The 18775-nt window shown below is 37.7% G+C and overlaps 1 protein-coding gene across 1 annotated transcript; it reads left to right on the top strand.

Annotated features, from left to right (window-relative positions):
* Positions 1-574: 574 nt before the first annotated feature.
* Positions 575-16889, top strand: LOC121423708. Its single transcript, XM_041619140.1, has 11 exons — positions 575-1047; positions 1687-1892; positions 3496-3898; positions 5041-5408; positions 5804-6374; positions 6929-7071; positions 8927-9172; positions 10418-11033; positions 12110-12279; positions 13427-13541; positions 14896-16889. Exons 1-11 carry the CDS (start codon positions 651-653, stop codon positions 15879-15881), a joined length of 4221 nt encoding a protein of 1406 aa, XP_041475074.1. The 5' UTR covers positions 575-650; the 3' UTR covers positions 15882-16889.
* The last annotated feature ends 1886 nt before the right edge of the window (positions 16890-18775 follow it).

The raw sequence follows: 18775 nt of genomic DNA, 5'->3' as shown, positions 1-18775 counted from the left end.
TGTAATAAGTAATTCCTTAGCCTTTGCGGGGGCTTGCTTAGGTCATGTAGGTATGGGGGGGGGGGGGGGGGCGGCGGCTTATGGTGGGTTCGGGGAAGGGGAGGGGACTGAAGGACAAGGATTTATGTTGTGTGTATGTGCATGTACATGTAATTAGGCCCTATGTTTTTTCTATTTCTGTGTTATATTCTTATTTTCTTTCAGTGAATTGTAAAATGAATGAATTCATTCATGAGGTTATTATGATGAATCATTTATAAAGTTATGAAATTTATGCAGTTTATGTTTGTCTTCAAAATACAGGGGCCGCGGAAGTGGGAGGGGGCTCATGATGAGGAGACTCAGCCCCAGCCCCCCCCCCCCCACACTTTTTGAAGCGTGTAAAATTAGAAAAATAAAAATGACCATAATGATTGTGACTTTTTGCATGCAGCCCCCCCCCCCCCCCCCCATCCACTTTGAAAACCGTTCCGCGGCCCCTGCTGAATAAAAGAATAATCAACTCAAGGCAAGCAACACGATGGGCCGCGGCTGGTCGAGTACGGTCTATGCTGTCTATGCCACTGATCAGTGGTCTATGCCACGCGCTGCGCGCGCGGCCGCGCCGGCTCAGATATGCTCGTACTTCCCGTGCAATTGACAGAGGCATCATGTCGATGTCTCGGAAGAAAATAACGTCAGAAATCGATAAATTAGAGGACATTTGTTTTCAAGATGAGGTGGAAATTTTGTGCAATTTCTTGAGATGGGATTCATTTCCAAAAAGGAGTACAGAAAATTTCAAGCAGATGCTCGAGAAAAGGGCTCGAAACTTCTTTGTGGAGGATTACATTCCGGCTGCAGACGATGTGGATGCGAGTCATGTACTTCCGTGGCGGTTGTTCTACGTTGGCAGCCCAGGGGGTTCAGGGGATGAGAGAATTGAAGACCCGTTGAAGTTTGAGCTGTCGGGAGGTCAGAATGAAGGCGTCAAGCGGCCGCAGATTGTTATTCCTCATCCCCGCCAGCAGCGAAATATTCTGAGCAAAGTGCATGAAGGAAAAGAAGGTGATTTTTTTTAATCTCTTTTTTTCTCAAACTCATCTAAATTTAGAAAGTATAATTTGTCATAAAAACATGATTGAAAATGAATAAAAATGCCCTTCAATTAATATTTCTAATAGGCCCTATTAAGGCCCTAACTAAGTAATGAAAGAGGAGATTCTAAACTTTTCAATGGGAGGTCATTTGTCTATTGTATTTGTGATTAAGTTATGATAAATCATCGATAAATCTCGGTTTCGTTTTTTGTGGGACGCACTGTAACTGCACTAGATCAGAGTATGCAGACACAGCAGAAAAACCAGCATCTTCAAGACTTTAATATTTTCTATAAATTCTATTTTGACTGGATGAATTATGAAATAGATTGTAAAGAATAATTTTAGTAGTGAAATGTATGTTTTAAGATCAGTGTAAAGGGATATATTTTTAGTGTTTGTGCTTTGTTTTATAAAAATAAAAAAAATGAAGAAAAAAAATGATTCAAATAAAAAAAAATCTGATTAAAATCAAATCAATTCGATTTTTTTTCCAAAAAAAAATTATCACCAACCCTGGTTTTGAGCACAGTATAGTATCCAGTTAAATTTGCATTTTGACATCAGAAGTATGTCCAGAAAATAATAGATGATTGTTTTGTTTCAGGAGTCCGTCTTCATGGTCGGGAGATGTGGGAGAAGATATTTTCCATGTACTACTGGAGGGATATGCGGACCAGTGTCTGTGATTTCATGAAGAGTTGTAAGGACTGCAGACTTCAGGACCTTGGTGCATGTTCTGGCCTCGGAATTAGTGCTGGAATTGGACTTCAGACTTCAGAAAGCAGTCACGAGAGTAACATTAAGGAGCATGTAGGTACACTATTGAGAGGGAGATCTTTATTATGTCTTTGGGAGGGATTAAATTAAATTATCAGACATTTTAAAATTTGGTTTAAGAACACAGTGATGAAATGCTACCCATTGTCATCTTACTTTCTGAGCTCTAAGCTTGAGAAATTAAAGGTAAATGCTAGTTTTGGTTACGATATCAAAATGAGTTCGTACAGAATCCAATGAAATGACCACCAAAGTGTCTGTTTGTATAAAATAAAACGCATGTGCCAAAGGATTCTGGAAGAAATTGTGTAATTGCTGAGAAATCAGCGAATAAGCACAGGATTCGGGTAGAGCGTCGGGCCTGACGCTCTAAGCAATAATGATACATTGTCCCACGTGCGCTTATCTGTGTTGGGGATCTTCGGTGTGAACATTTTTCAGCGTAGATTTCAAGATTCACAAAGTTCAGTTAATGTAACTGTTTACAGATCTAGATCCTCGATGATATACCGACAATTAAGCCTTGTTTTACAGACTTTCTCATGAAATCAGTGCATACTGCAACTACTGGAATTTCTCTTTAAGATCAGTGGCAGATATGGGTTGGCAAATCTGCTGAACATAATTTGTGCTGAGCTCTATGGAAATTGTTGTCTTGATAACATGCAGGAGAATTTTAATAAGTCAGATTGTTTACTTCTATACATGTGTTTATATCTGTGTTTAGAGAAATCTCAAGCTAATCACAGTGATTTACATGTACATGTAGGCTCATTCAGTAAATGATATGGACAGCATAGAATACATAATTTCTTTTTTCCATAATTTATGATTTATGTTACTCTAGTTACTATAGAGAGAACTACATTGTGTACCAGACAAGCACTGCTTGTTTATGTTGATCCAATTTGATTAGATTATATTATGCTAAATGTGTCTGAGAAATTGGGTTAGTGAAAAAAAAATAATTTGAATTAAAATGAATATGAGTTTTTATCTCTGATTTTGTTCAATCAAATTGAAAGGATGGACAAGTTCTTAAATGAAGTTCAATATACCTGTATTTTTGAAGTATTGTTGTAATACACGGGTGCGGATCCAGCCGGATAAGACACAATGGCCCCAAGTGGTTTTGAAAACCATCGGTTGAACCCATTATTTATGAAGATTTCATACAAGTACGCTTATTTATTGTGTATATTAAATAAATGTCCAATTCTGATGCACACTTTTGTCACAGTGCACCAAAATGACACCTGTTGCCATGGTTAAGTACGCTATTTTATTTGCGAGTCCACTGTTTTGAATTAATGAGTCCACCCTTCAAAACACTGGACACCTGAAAAAATTAGCATACTAATCCATGGTAACAACTGTGACAAAAGGGCGCATCAGAAAGAGACATTTTTTTAACATACGTAATAAATATGCGTAATTAATACAAAAAATTTTGCATTAACCATGGGTTCAACTGATGGTTTTGAAAAACACCTTTTTGAATTTGGACCAATAGTTTTGCAAGGATGACTATTGTGCAAATCAATTTGGCCCCTTCTATGGCATTCTGTCTTTATGTGTGACTGGATCTGCACCTTGTAATACATGTATCAATTTGATGATTCTTTTTTTTTCACAGGCAGGGGCTAATAATATTAACCAAGGAGGTGACAACGATGATTACGATGATGATGATGAAGGTGACAGGGACAAGGATGATGAAGCATTGGAGAGCTCCAAATCCACTAATGAGCTTCCATACCACGAAGAGGTTGATCAGGTTTACAACTACTTGAAGCTAGGCAAATACCCACCGAACAGTAATGTAAACCAAAAGCGTGGAATACGGCGCAAGGCCAAGCAGTATATGTTAGGGGAGGATGATGGTGATGTAGAAAATGGAGAACCTTCCAAGAAGCTCTATCACTTCAGGGCTCCAAATACAGATATCGAGGCAGGGTTGGAATCCCAAAGTGTCTACATGCGACTTGTTGTTGCAAGAACTGAAGAGCAACAAAAGATTCTCCAAGTTGCACATATTGGTGAGCTACATGTATTGTTTCGTCCCCTTTAACATCATAGCCTCCTGAGACCAAGTGTAAAGACTGCTAAGCATGATATTTTCTATTACTCAGCATGACATGTATGGGGATAGGCCAAGATACAGGCATGAGAAAGAGATTTTTGGGAGATGAGAAAGAGTCCCGAAGGCAGGAGTCTCATGCCACAAGCATGAGACTTGATATGTCTTCCTCTTGGAACTGATTGGTCCCTGTATGCACAAAGTCCTATGGGGATTTTCAGAATCTGGAATGGCTATTCTTGCAACCAGCAGATGGTGGACATGTGCATGTTTTTCTATTATGTGACTGATGAAAGGATTTCTTTTTACAGTTTTAAAATGAAGAAGGCTTACATGAAGAATGGGAACTAGTTTAGACAGATTTTATGCAAACGTCTGAGATTTGTTTTGTTTTAGATCAGTAATGTATGCCTAGCAAGCATGTTGGTCTGCTTCTACATGACCATGTATTTCTTATTTGTGGATCTAGCTCAGAGCCCTTTTATTTACTCTGCGATGTCCACAAGGTAAATTATGTAAAGTACAGTAGTGAGATATATGCTTCAATTTGGATTTGAAGAAATTAGCAGTGGATAGCCTCTCATATCAACTGGCCGGGCTTTTCCGTAGTTTGAGGCAGCAAGGGGCAGGATCACCATGTGTGACATTGGTTTCGTTTACATAACGTACGGTTACATAAGGTTACATAAGGTTCAGTTCTGGACACAGGATCCTCTGTTCCTCTATGTCCAGCTCCTGGTGATAAGCAGTGACGTCTGAAGAATTAGCATGGTCCGGGAGGAACCATATAATCAAATTTGAATTCTGCATTACGCCACCAAAAATCAATCCTTCTTTCAAATTGTAATACATCCTTAGACTCTACTACAAGCTTATGCAGGCTTTACGAGTGTTCTAGTAATGAGGTTCAATAAATGTGCTCTATACTTGTTTTTCTTGTAATATTTAGGGAAAAAATTATTTGACAATTTGAATTATGTAATGGAATGCTTTCTTTAGCTGTTATGATTGGGAAATACAGTGTACTCTATGAATTTTATTATCTATATTTTTCCCCAGTTTGCATAAAAAAGTCTTCTTTGTTCTTTCTCGTACATGTAGGACCATCAGGTCAGCACTTTGGCCGTGATAAAATGAGGGAATCGATATCCCTTCTGTACTTTTGGAAGGGCCTCCATGAGAGCATCAGGAAGTTCTTGCTGAGCTGCAGTAAATGCCAAATGAAGCATGTTGGAGCTAAGAATATGTCGTTAGATAGCCCGTCAATACACTCTGAAGCCAAGAGGAAATCGCTTGACCACCCAATAACCCGCTCTGAAGCTAAAAAGAAATTGTTGGACCTCCAAACAACATATTCTGAGGCTAAGAAGTCCTTGGACCACTCAACAACATCTAAAGCCAAGAAGAAGTCAAACCACCCCATCATCAAACTAGATTTTAAGAAAGCTAAAAAGAAAGCTCCGAAAGAGGTAATTTTTCTCCACTACCATTGAAGTATATGTTTAGCATGGTTGTTTCATATGCTTTTGTAGACTTATTTTGAATTGCCACCCCTAATCCAAGAATACGTCTCCTGTAAATAGCTTATATCGTAAAAGTAAGAAAATTAGCCTTTCTGAAGGAGTGCCTCTTCTTTATACTATGAAAAATTGAAGTTGTAAAGTTGATAAAAGACAAGATACAAAAGCAATATTTGATGCTATTTTTCCATAAAGCTTGGAAGTTTCATTGAGATTTCTCACAGATTTTTTCTGCATTTAGTGAAAACAAACTTCTCTTTAGGGAAAACATCCCCTTGGCTTTAAGGCAGGCTGCACAATATTTACATGCACATTTTCTGTATTCCATTTGTTTGAAAATGTAGGATGGTCTTGTTTCTGCTCCAGCGATGGTAAAACAATCATCACCCCCAGATATAACCAAGCTTCCCAAAGGCCTGTCACACCTAGCAGAACTCGATGCAGAAATGGAGGCACTCATTTTGTACCTGTATCTAAAGCAGCGTGAGTATCCACCACACTGCACTACTGGATTCAAGCGGATATTGCGAAAGAAGGCAATGACATTCCGTCTTCATGAGAACGAAGGGGATGGAGGGGATAAATGGTTCTTGTTCTATAAAGGAGATATTCAGAGGATCACAAGGGATATAGGACAGACCATTGAAGCAGAGGAGGATGCAGGAGCTGCCATGAACCCACAGTGTGCAGAGAGTACACATATGAAGAGAACTGATGGCAGCAATAATCCTGTAGATTCTCAAGGATCAACAGAGCCTGATGAAACTGATTCACATACTCCGTTGTCCAAACAGCCAGTGGTGATCAAAAATGAAAGTTCATTTGATGATAAGACTGGGAATAGGCTCTATGTGTACAGGAAATCAGACAAGGAAAAAATCATTCAACACATTCATCTAAAAGGAGGAAACAATGGTGTGCATTCTATTAACCTTCAAAATATAGTCATTGCTACATTATTACTATAATTGGTGACATTACTGGCCCCAAAGAATGACCAGCATCAACAATTCTAATTGCAACTGAAAATCAGCTACCAGCTGTAATTTTACTTTATTTGTATAATTTGAAGTTTTTATTTTATAAGATATTTTTTATTATTTATGGAATAAAAGCAACAACAAGGATTCAATTCGATTCAATCTTAATTTCAAGTGACCTAAAGAAACAAAGTCTCAGTGCAAATCATCTTGGAAAAAAAGACACAGCAACACAATGTAGATTTCAAATTTTAATTTTCAGCTCTTAAACATCGTTTATAGAAGAAAGTTGTCATATATACAAATAGTCCAGTGCCACCTTTTCATAATTCTTAATATTTCATTTCAGCTTAAACCAATAGAATTTGATTATGATGAAGTGTGTATTGCCAATGCTGCTGTGTGGAAATTATGTGATAAAATACTCAAAACCTCTCAAGCCACTTATTTCTCTAGTCTCGTGTTTTTCCTCTAAAATTGTTGTTACAGGGAAGCATGCTTCTACTCAGAGGATATGCTCTATTATTGCTCGTCATTTCTACTGGCGTGGAATAAAGGATGACGTCGTGGAAATCAGCAGGAAGTGTAGTAAATGCCGGAGGAACAGTAGTGCTGCCTTGGTCATAGGCAAAGTAAGAGAATTTTCACATTTCATTGTAAATGTTGCTAAACCAGGTGGGTCTTTCATAGACCTGTTCAGATGACATTACAAATGACTAGTGACTATTTTTCTTAGAAATTAAAGTCATTGCCAATGGAAATCCGCTATGTATCTTTTGCTACAAGAAAGGATCACCAGTCATTCTATAAGTCACTCATAACTTGCAAATAACTTTTTAAAACACCCACAAGGGCCCTGTGACTTTAAACCTTAGCAATTGATCTTAGGGTTTTATTGTGATTGATCATTGCAGTCAAATGTAGTTATCAATCTCACCCACAATCAATCTTGAATTTGATCCAAAGGTGATTCTATATTGAAAAATTATTAACAGAAAATGAAATCAACATACCAAATAACTGATGAAAAGAGGTATCATTCATGATTCTGGGGGGACGGGTTCGAAAGTTAATTTATCAAGGTGGCATCTGGCTGCCATTTTGGATTTGATCTGAAGATCACATTAGATTGCAAATTAAATGTCAAGTTGACATCGATTTATGCAAATTAGCAAAATTACCCAAAGTTGCTGTTTGGGTATTAACCAATCTGAATTTGTCAGAGGTCCACATGTGAAAACAAATCTAGAAAAAAAACCTTTATCGGAAAGAACATATCTAGGCTCTAGTCAATCGACTATACCACATGTTTCAAATCCAGCAATGTCATTTATGCAGATGTACCAAAGAAGTGAGATGTACATGTCTAAAGAATCATACATCTGCTGTATTCATATTTTAGTGTAATGAAAGTACCTGGTAAAAGAATATCTTTATTATGTACATGTAGTCATCCAGGGTCTCATTTCCAAGAATGTCATCAACATTGTACGTAGTTCCATTTTTCATTCCTCCTTAGGAGGTCCAGGTGAATCCGCAGAAAAAAGTTGGAAAATATAACATCCTTATACATCCTTAAGCCCAGCACACAGTATGAGATCTGATGCGAAACAATTTTTTAATAAATCACATTTTTTACAGTAAATGTGACATTTCAAAGAAACAAAATTATTTTATTTGAAGTTCGGCATAATCCCCAAAATAATAAAATCATAATTTTGCTTCACGACAAGCACTGTGTTCATAGCAAAGTCCCAATTGGCTTCAAGTCGCAGGTGACGATGACATCATTACGATTTGGAATCGATTTTATTTTTATTCCTACAATGGCTCAAACGTGTCTGAATTTCGATTTCAGTAGTCCCATGGGCAGAAATACCAGGGGGACGTGTCCCCTACCAAAAATAGTAGGGAGGGACACAATATCAAATGTCCCCCTACTATTTTTGGTCTTTTATGATGGAGAAAAACTCATCATTCACAATGAAAATAATACATGTATTTTGGCCTTACATTTCGGGGTGAAAACCCCTTTTTTTTTGCTTGTGAAATTTTTTTTGGGTTAATTTTCAGGCCTTGGTCCCCCCTACCTTTTCGGACAGATTTCTGCCCATGAGTAGTCCTATCAAAATTCTGAATTCTGATCCTCGAAGGTTTTATTGTTTGGAATGTTCATACAAAATTTTATTGTAATTTCTTTGAAATTCGGATAACAAAGAATTGCATAGTGTGCACTAGGCTTTATATTTACATGAAGTCGGAGAAGGCCTCATCAGGTACCATTTTCAAGGATTTCATCAACATTGTAAGTCCTTCCAATTTCCATTCCAACTATTATAATAGGAGGGCCAGGAGAATTCCACCAAAAGGTGCTTGGAAATCTAACATCCTTATTGGCATGTCCATGTGGTAGAAGAAGGCCTCTTCAGTTACCCTTTTCAATTTCTTCAAGACAACATTGTATGTCCTTCCATTTTTCATTCCTAGTATGTCCAGGAGAATTCTGCAGAGGATCTCTTAGAAGAGGACCTGTCATCACACCAACTGCCGCAGTACACGCAAACCTACCTTGATCAGGCAATGAGAATGGAGACTCACTGTGAGGTTGAGGAAGCTTGTGGAGACCCTGAACAAGTGGGGAAACCATGCAACCTAAATGAGATCTTCGATAGGCGCATTTCACAAAGAGGAGACCGCCTGGCACTGAACAGATTCCCAATTAAACCACAAAAGGTAGATTTTTCATTATGTCTGTATTTGACGAAATTACCAAATATAATTGAGTGACATGTGAAGCACCAAATGATAGTTAAGACGGCTAAAAACATGATGAGATGAATTTTGATAATATAATTTGCTTGTACAAGAAATAGGAGTGGTATTCTGGAGAGATGTAATTTATTTCATCTTAACTTTTGCAATTTATCATTGAGATAGGCGAATGGTATGATTGCAACAGATTGGCATTCTGAAGAATGTTTTTCCTCTAGCATATCTCTGTAAGTACCTGCCCATCTTTTCACAGACAGACCAAAGTCGTCATAGTCACTAATAGGGAGGCATGATCACATGTGAAGGTGACTTTGTGCAACTGTGCATGTAATTATACGTAGACAGAAAGCTGCTCAAGGGTTTTTAGAAGAGAGGAAGAAAAATAAAGGAATAACATGCACAGCCTATACTTACAGCATGAAATAATATCTTTGAATATTGTCATGGATGATGAGTTAAAACAAATATCTAAATTGTTTGCTTGACATATAGTCACATATAGTCATATGGCCACCCCTGGTGCTCCAGCTTTAACTCCAGTTCTATTCATCCTAGTGAATGAAACTTTCTAGATTTAGCCAATGAATTCGGCTTTAAAATGATTCCAAATTTGTTGGCATGGCTGCTTTGGTTTGAAAGTCATGTGGAATAGCTCTACAAATTAACAAAAAAATATGTAACAGCACCACCCTTTTGGTGGGAGACCCATGACACTTAGCCATAATTGCATTGTGCGCAAATCAAACTGCATATTTTTTGTGTGCTATAGAAAAGAGACAAAAACTATGGTAATATTTATGACAAAATTTATGACATCCACCAGAACACCGAATTTGTCATACAGTTGTACATCTGAGCAAAGGTAAAATATCAAGAAAAAACAATGTGCTGAGTGCTGCCCCAGGTGGGTGTTTTATAAAGCTGTTCGTAAGTTAAGAGCGACTTTAAGCACGAATGGTGATCCTTTCTTGTGGTAAATAGTACTGAATTGGCGACGGTTTAGCGCATTAGAGGGGTTCGCCAGTTGCTCTTAACTTTAGAACTGCATTATGAAACGGCTCTCTGGATTCTGAAACAAATTTTGAATGCTTATGTTGATATTTTTGCTAATTATTGTAATAATGTGAAATCTATAGCTCTTTTTATTGACATCCTAATATCGCATAGTACATGACTTCTCTTTTCCTTTCTAATCTATGTCTGCAGGTAAATGTTGAAATAAAGCCTCGTACAGCAAAAAAGGAAATGCTGCCAATACCATCAGAGTTCACCGGGCTACCCAAAGGCCTATCGCACATCAGAGGACTTGATACAGAACTGGAGGGACTTATCATCTACCTGTATCTTAAGTGGCATGAGTACCCCCCAGGATGCACTGAGACGTTCAAACGGATGGTACGAAAAAAGGCAAAGATTTTCTCTGTGTACGAATATAAAGGACTCGAGGGTCAGAACTGGTGCTTGTTCTATAAGGGAGAAGGTAAAGGGAAGAGGAGTTTGCCAATGTATCCAGATCAGGACGTAGAAGGAAAGGAGCAAACAGAAGATATGCAGATGGAAGGAGCTGATAGCATCGAAGGATTTGTGGAGACTAGAGAACCTGCAGGGACAGAAGAGACGGAAGAACTAGGCGACATTGTCCAGGTTCCAGAGACTGTAGGAAGACTGGTGACTGTGGAGTCAGATACTTTGTTGCCCAAAGTGCCTGTGGTGATCGGAAATGACATGCCAATATCTCACAGTACACAGAGAATCTATGTATTCAGAAGAGCAGACAAGGATATAATCCTGAAATATATGCATTTGAAAGGAGGAATGAATGGTGAGTTTTTCATGGACCAGTGTGCAGTTTCAGCATTTTATATCATGTGTAATTATGCCTGAGTCAGTCATTCTTACACACCAGACTTTGTTCAATCCAAATTTTCTGAAATCTTTGACTCTGGCCTTGTCATTAGGCAGAAAGGAGGATTTCCCCCAAAAACTATTACTTAATTGCTAGCAGCATCAATTTGCATATTACCAAAGAAAATAAATCAATACTCTTTGTACATGTATTGTACCCTGTACAAAGATTTGTTTCATATCTTTATACAGGGTAACCAATTCAGCTTTAAAGGATAAAACATTAACAAGGATAAAAAGCTGGTTTTTTATTTGGCCCTGCTGATTAAAATACATACTAATTACAATCGTAATTATTTATAAAGTATTGCCCGGCCTTCATGATGGGAACATCAAATGTATTGCCCACAAAAGAATCATATTGGCCTGTGTCTTTAGACGAGGGCAATTAGGTTTGATGTTCCCCAAAAGAAGAGCCAGTCAATATTTTCAAATCGACATCTAGAGCAAAAATTATGAAAATTGAGATATTTCTTTCAAGGACCTGGTTCTACTGTGTCATTTTGATATCATTGACCAGGCTCTGCACATTACCATTGTACTTGAGATTATAAGATCACGTCCCTAGGGATCCAATGATATCTTTATTATGAGGTATATTGTTGCATTGTCATCTCTTTCTACGCATTCTTAAATGCCCGGATGTGAGACCAGGGAAAAACGAAGGTATATTTTGCCTCATCTCTGCATTGCAAAGTCAATACACGCATAGAGACCGAGCAATGTACAGACAATATACCTATCCCTTCCCGATATTCAGAAAATATAGGGCAATACGGTTTTGTAAATTACCAGCTCACATGTCTGATACAGGTAAAATTCAAATATACATGCAAAATAGACAAACTTTTTCCATTTATTAAACCAATTTTGATAGATGATTTTAACAATTATCCTTTCAATCCTTTGAAATTTATCTTCAACTGGATTTTCATTTTCCATGCATTATCGACTATTGAATACCAATAACAATTCTTTGGGTTTCTTGTTTAGGAAAGCATGCCCCACGTGATAGAATCACAGACATGGTCATCCCTTATTTTTACTGGCGTGGACTTCGGGAAGATATCTTGGACGTCATCATGAATTGTAAACAATGTCAGATGAAGAGAAAAGCATCCAGGGGAGAATTGGATGATGTCTATTGTCAAGACTATGACAATGTAAGATCTTATATTGGATTCATATTCATAATGGTTGGCATTCTGATATGTGTGTTTGTTTTTTCGGCCAATTGTACCTTTCATTTGCAATTTATTTTGTCTACTCATTACGATGTCATAAGGTCTTCCATGTTAATTTAGACAGCTTTTATTGTGAGCTCAAATCTCATTTGTTAGAATAAGCGGGAAAAATTATCTCTGCCATATCCTTACAATAGGTTGCTGAGCTTGTGTCCCATTACTTTATCTGAACAGGGATTAGTGATCTTACATTTCAAACATTCATAAATTATATTATCCAGTTTTGTTCAAGCATTCAGTAATCTGATTTAAAGTTAGTTAGTAATCTCTATTTCCAGGTTTCAAAATAGAAATCACTGGTTGATCTACCGATTCAATCATAATTGGATTTCTTTAATTCATACAAGATTGTCCCGAGCTCAACAAGCCAGGTGGTCATTTAATCATCAAGATCTATCATAATTATTATAGGTTCATTCATATACTATACAGCACTTAATACTTGGTCTCATATTTTTACCCCAACTGTAACTGATTTCGTAATAATGGTACAATCATACTATTATTCATTCTTCTGGCAAATATGTTCTCTATGTGCCGCATGCTGCCATACCTTATGTCGACCCTTGATTTTTTGTCCCTTTTTAGATAAGCTACTTCCTTTTTGTTCAAACTACAGCTCAACTACATTATCGTAGATTGTACACTCAGAAGAGATACAGCGAGTATAATTGGCAGGAATATACATGTAGTGCCATGTATCTAGAAATAATCTATGCTGAGATGGCATGCACTATCATTATTTACCTTTAGCTCAAGCTGCTTCTAGTGCTCATTGTATTTCAAGGAATTAATCCTGCTGAGTACCCATTCACCTAACCTGGGTTGAGTGCAGCACAATATAAATTTCTTGCTGAATGAAAACATACTGTGGCCGGGATTCGAAACCATGTCCCTTTGATTGAAAGGTGAGAGTGGTAACCACTAGACCACAGTGTCCTCGACATATTTACCTCTCATTCTTTTAGGAGCAGAGTTTTGTACAATGTTAGACAAAAACGAACCATTTACGAATTATTTTAAGAATTCTATTATCAATACTGTATTTTCTTATTCGTGCCATCAGAAATCACCTGAGGAGGATCTGTCATCACATCAGCTACCATGGTACATGCAAACCTATCTAGGGAATGCAATGGAAATACATGGATGGTTGGAAACAGATGATCTACCAATGAAAGGTAAGTGTATCAACAACAGCAAATTGTCATTCCCAATATCAGTGAACAGCAAGGTTCATCTTCAATAGCCTGATTTAAAAAAAATCCCCTTTTTTGTAGGGGCATTATATTGTTAAGTGAAATTCAGGGGATGCTGTCTCAAATTTCAGAACATTTGAGAGCTCTTTCCGACAAGAAAATATTCTAGTTGTGGATACACACGTTATCAACATGTAAAGTTGCTTTACAATATTTCATTTTGAAAACTTGCAATCAGAACATATTCCAAGGTCAAAGTCTTTCAGTTTCATGATTTCCTTTTAGATCTTGACAAGCTCTTGGAGGACTACATTAAAGCCTCCAGTTATCCACAATTCTATTAGTTCTAAGAAGGCCTGTATTTTTTCTCTTTCTTTTTCCAATTGGTTGATAACCTTTATTCATATATCGCAGAAACTTGTCACAGATATCTTTGATATTTTGATTCAGAGATTTTTGTTCCAACCCCAAACCTACATTGAACCACTGAGATCAAGTTTGGAGAAAATGTGACCGAGAGTGGTATTCTGAAAATTGTCTTTACTTTTCTTGTAATCAGCAAGATAAGAGCTCGCTAAAATTCTCTTAAATTAGTATTCTGTAAGGACGTCCCCAATTTTATCTCTGGCATGCCCAATAAGTTATCATTAACCAATCATTAAACTTATCATATGCTGAGGTCACCCAATAGAATTTTTGTTTTAAAAAATAATTATGCACATTGTTGGCATGAGTCGTAATTACCCTTGCGCCCTTTATAACGCTTATGTTTTTGCGCTACTGTGCTGAAATACACGAGGCTGTCCTCCTAGTCATAATTTGTTTGAAAAGATTCATCGAATACCAGTTTTTTTACTGCTGAAAATTCTACCAATCCGTCTCTGTAATGTCTTCAAAATGTCTCTTGTAAACCATGTTCTTGCAGGATGCAGCAAGAAATTGTTATTTTTGACCGAAAATATTGCCTGCTCCATAAAGTTACAATAACCCCCTACCTCTTGTAAATTTTATTTTATTTTACAGGGAAGCAAAGAAAAGAGAATTTTCAGAATACCTTTATCTCGATAAGTTATCTTGCGCACATATGCGCCATTATCAATTTTACCCATCATAGCTCTGAGATCATACGCGCTCAGTGAAAGTTAGCGTACCAGAAAATTCACAAGAAAAAAATTTCAGAATACTGATTTTGTTGTAACTCTGAAGATACAAGAATATTTCTCTTAAGACAATTTTCAGAATATGGCCCTAAGCTGGTAAAGATACTTTCAAAGTGTGCTAGTGATATTCACAGAAAGGCTGATGTTTGTAATGGACCTTTTATTTTCCTTCCTAGGGAACATTGTAAACTCTAATGAGCCTTACAGCAAAGAGGATCTTCAAACGGTGCACACTCTTACACAGGACAGGCCAACAACTGGATATTTTTCAACTCTCCGCCATAAGTGTGACTCTTGCCCTAGGGCTTTCAGGGATTCGGATAGCTTACGTCGCCACAAGAGGGCCAATCACCAGAAGAAATCATTCAAGGATTGCCCTGTTTGTGGAAGGAAGACCACAGAACTGCTTGTTCACATGCGTACTCATACCAAAGAGAAACCTTTGGAGTGTGATATATGCAATCAACGCTTCTCATATAGGTCAGGCCTCAGTCTCCACAAGAAAAAGCACTTTGGCGTCAAACCTTTCAGGTGCTCTGATTGCCCGATGCAGTTCTTCTGTCGTAGTTCTTTGAAGGCCCACTTCAGGTCTTCCCATGAAGGAAGAGGAGAGTATCAGTGTGACATTTGTGAAAAGGTCTTTGTTACTCAGTTTAGGTTAGACAAACATCAAAGGACTCATTCCAAGTATAGGTTTGTCTGTGAACAATGCGGAAAGGTCCTCTCTAGTGCTTTCACCCTAAAGTACCATAGACTCATCCATACAGGGGAGAATCGTATCTTGTGTGAGATTTGCGGGAAAGGCTTCAAAAAGAAATGTGACCTTAAGAAACACATAGAGCATCACCTTGGTATCAAGAACCACCAGTGCCACCTATGCCAGCAACGCTTCTGTCATAAAGGGGATCTACAAGATCATCTAAGGGTTCACCAGGGTGCATCCAGCTACGAGTGTGACATTTGCCTAAAGAAATTCAAGAACAAGCGGAGCCTTGCAAGGTGCAAGAGGAAACATGGTCTGCAAGCAGCACCTGCTGCAGTGTTTCAGTGCAATACTTGCGAAGATGTGCTTGGGACGCTTGAAGATTTCAAGCAGCATACTGCAGCTCATCATTTACTTGAAGGAGCGCAAATTGTACAGCATGAAGTGGAAATTCAATAGTGGAGATACCATTTCAATTATTTACTTACATTGCTGAAAAAGAACTTTTAGACATTTCTTATTTTTCATTGACCACCTACATTATAAAAGAGTAGTTTTAAAGTCCCTTTATCGTTCATACGTTAACTAAAGAACTGTTTTATGGGTCAATTAAAACTTGGCTCATATGCACAAAGGAATAACAATGATCCGATTAGTTTCATGGCCAAGGTCCCAGTGGTAATTAAAACAATATATGCATGTATATGGAAACTAACCTTTACTTACCTTGACTATTTTGAAACTTCAAGTCCAAAGGATGGGGGGGGGGGGCTTTTAGGGCTATAGGACCTCCTAATATCTTGGCCGCAGATCACATGATTGTGACAACAATTTGCACAAAGGTAGAAAATGGCATAATCTACTTTTCATATATTTTTTTATATGAATTAAATATGCTATATAAATGTATTCATGAAATCAAACTTTTTGCTCTTATTCACGAAATAAAGCTCCTCAAAATATAATTTTTTGGTGAAAAGGTTCTTGATAGCATTCCTAAAAAAGGTAAAGAGGAAAGCACTTCTGGTACCAAAATCTATTTTATTGTTAAATTTCATGTGTATTTCTTTGTGTTGTATCTTTGCTTTTATTTTATTTTCTTTTTTATCATCAGGTACATTATGTAAGTCATGGATAGCATCAAATTAGATGACCTTTGTCAATAAAAGTGAGAAAAATCACTCATTCATGAATTTTGGATGAAACAGATGTTGTACTGACTATGTACAGGTCTGTACATGATAAATTCAGAGCAGTTTTGGACTGACATGCACTAACATAATGTTGCTTACTTTCGTAACTGTCTGCCCAGGTGCCACAAATTTGGTCTCAAAAGTTGAGCGAGAATTAAGAGTAAAAAAGTTTGCGAACAGCGTGGTCAACAAATTTTGCGCAGCAGATATATCACAAAAAGTTTTAAGAGTAGTGGGGGCTGAAAAGCCCCTTCCTTCCCCTCCCCTCGGTGAAGTTCGGGTTAAAAAAGCTGAAGGAACAACATCGAATTGCCCAGTCACCTGGGTGCCGTTTCATAAAGCTGCTCGTAAGTTAAGAGCGACTTTAAGAACGACTGGTGAACCTTTCTTACGCGCTAAACCATCACCAATTAACATTCGGTACATACCATTTACCACGAGAAAGGATCACCAGTCGTTCTTAAAGTCGCTCTTAACTTACGAACAGCTTTTTGAAACGGCCCCCTGGTCTGCATGCGGGAACATACATGATCTGTGGGTGTAAAATTGTGTTTAATAGCATATCAGCAATTTCTGATTCTTATAAAAAATATGTTTGTTTGACTGTCCATCCAAGCATGGGCGTGCGAGTCATTGACATTAATTGATTAGGTAACCATGATATGTCTTTGAAAAGAAGATGATCTAATGCATTTTGAATACATGTACTTGAATGTATCGCTATCAATTTTTATTGTTAAATAATCATGAAAGAACACCAAGATCTCTGTTTTTATTAGTTTTTATGGAATGTGGAGAAGGGAGAAAGAGAGGGAGAGAAAGAGAGGGAGAGAAAGAGAGGGAGAGAAAGAGAGGGAGAGAGAGAGAGAGAAAGAAGAGGGGTAACAGAACTAACTTAATGTCTGCCTTTGATTTCCTTGGCAGGAGGGAGCAAATTCTAAATCATCATGTCTTACCTTGAACTCTAAAGGCCACCGCACACCTTATGACCCAACTGGTCTATGACTTGCTTGCAACTTTGTGAGTAGAGATGAATCGCAGTGGAGTCGTAAGCATCGACACTGTACACCTTGCGATCCGACTACCATGCTGTTTGCGACTCACATGCGCTTTTTGCCATAGCAACTGAGAAATGGTGCTTACTACGGCGTATGTACATTGTATATCATATCACACCGTGCAACTCTATCTGATTGGCTGGAAGTTGGATTGAGCTTGCAATCCAGTCATAAGGATTCAACATGTCAAATCCTTAGGATTTTCCTTGCCATATGTCTCTGACCGGTCTGCGACTCTCAAGCGACGAGCTGTGACGTCACATCTCCCCTCACTCAGATGCAAGCCAGTCGTAGACCAGTCGGGTCGTAAGGTATGCGATGGCCTTAACTTAGCTGAAAGTCAAAAATGTGGAAGGGCTGGAAAGTCTCCCCCCAGTAAGTTAGGATTAATATCTGTAAACTAAATATTGGTCAGAGGAAAGATGGCACCAAGTGATTCATGAAAATACAAAAACCTTAAAATTCATATTTAACTTGCTTCCATTTGTCAAACTTCTTAGAATAATTAAAAACATCTATCAAAGGTATGATAACAAATGACAAAAAAATCATAAACATGAAATTTATTTTTTTAACTCGCTTTAATTTGGACTACAAATCTACATTCATATCTTCATTAGATTGAATACTCTATGCATCTTACTTGGAAGAGCAGTAAAAATACATGTAGGCCTTAACATTTTATGAATAATGATGAATGAAAGCTATGATTAAAATGATTGCTGGTAGATAATAACAATAATTCTAACCAGGGGCGGATCCACGATTTTCCAAGGGGGGGGGGCACAATTTCGTGAGGAAAAATTTTGACAAGCAAAGCAAGAAGTCAACCAAAAAATTTTGTTATTTCGTCCACGAATGTCTTCACCTTCAAGGGGGAGGGAACTTCCGTTCTAACAGCATTTTCTATATTAAAAATGTAAATTGTGCCTTTGTGCTTTGCCCCCCCCCCCGGATCCGCCAGTGAACCTACTAATGATACAGATATTGAAATGTATCAATAAATTCAACTACATGTTCTGATGATGACTACTGCTTTATGTAGAGCTAATTTCACCACCACCACGTCACTACTACTATCATTCTACTTCTTAGGTACAGA

Source organism: Lytechinus variegatus, chromosome 11 (assembly GCF_018143015.1).
Source record: "Lytechinus variegatus isolate NC3 chromosome 11, Lvar_3.0, whole genome shotgun sequence".
Classification (NCBI taxonomy): Eukaryota; Metazoa; Echinodermata; class Echinoidea; order Temnopleuroida; family Toxopneustidae; genus Lytechinus; species Lytechinus variegatus.
The sequence above is the reverse complement of the archived record's forward strand: the minus strand, read 5'-3'. Positions and strand labels throughout refer to the sequence as shown.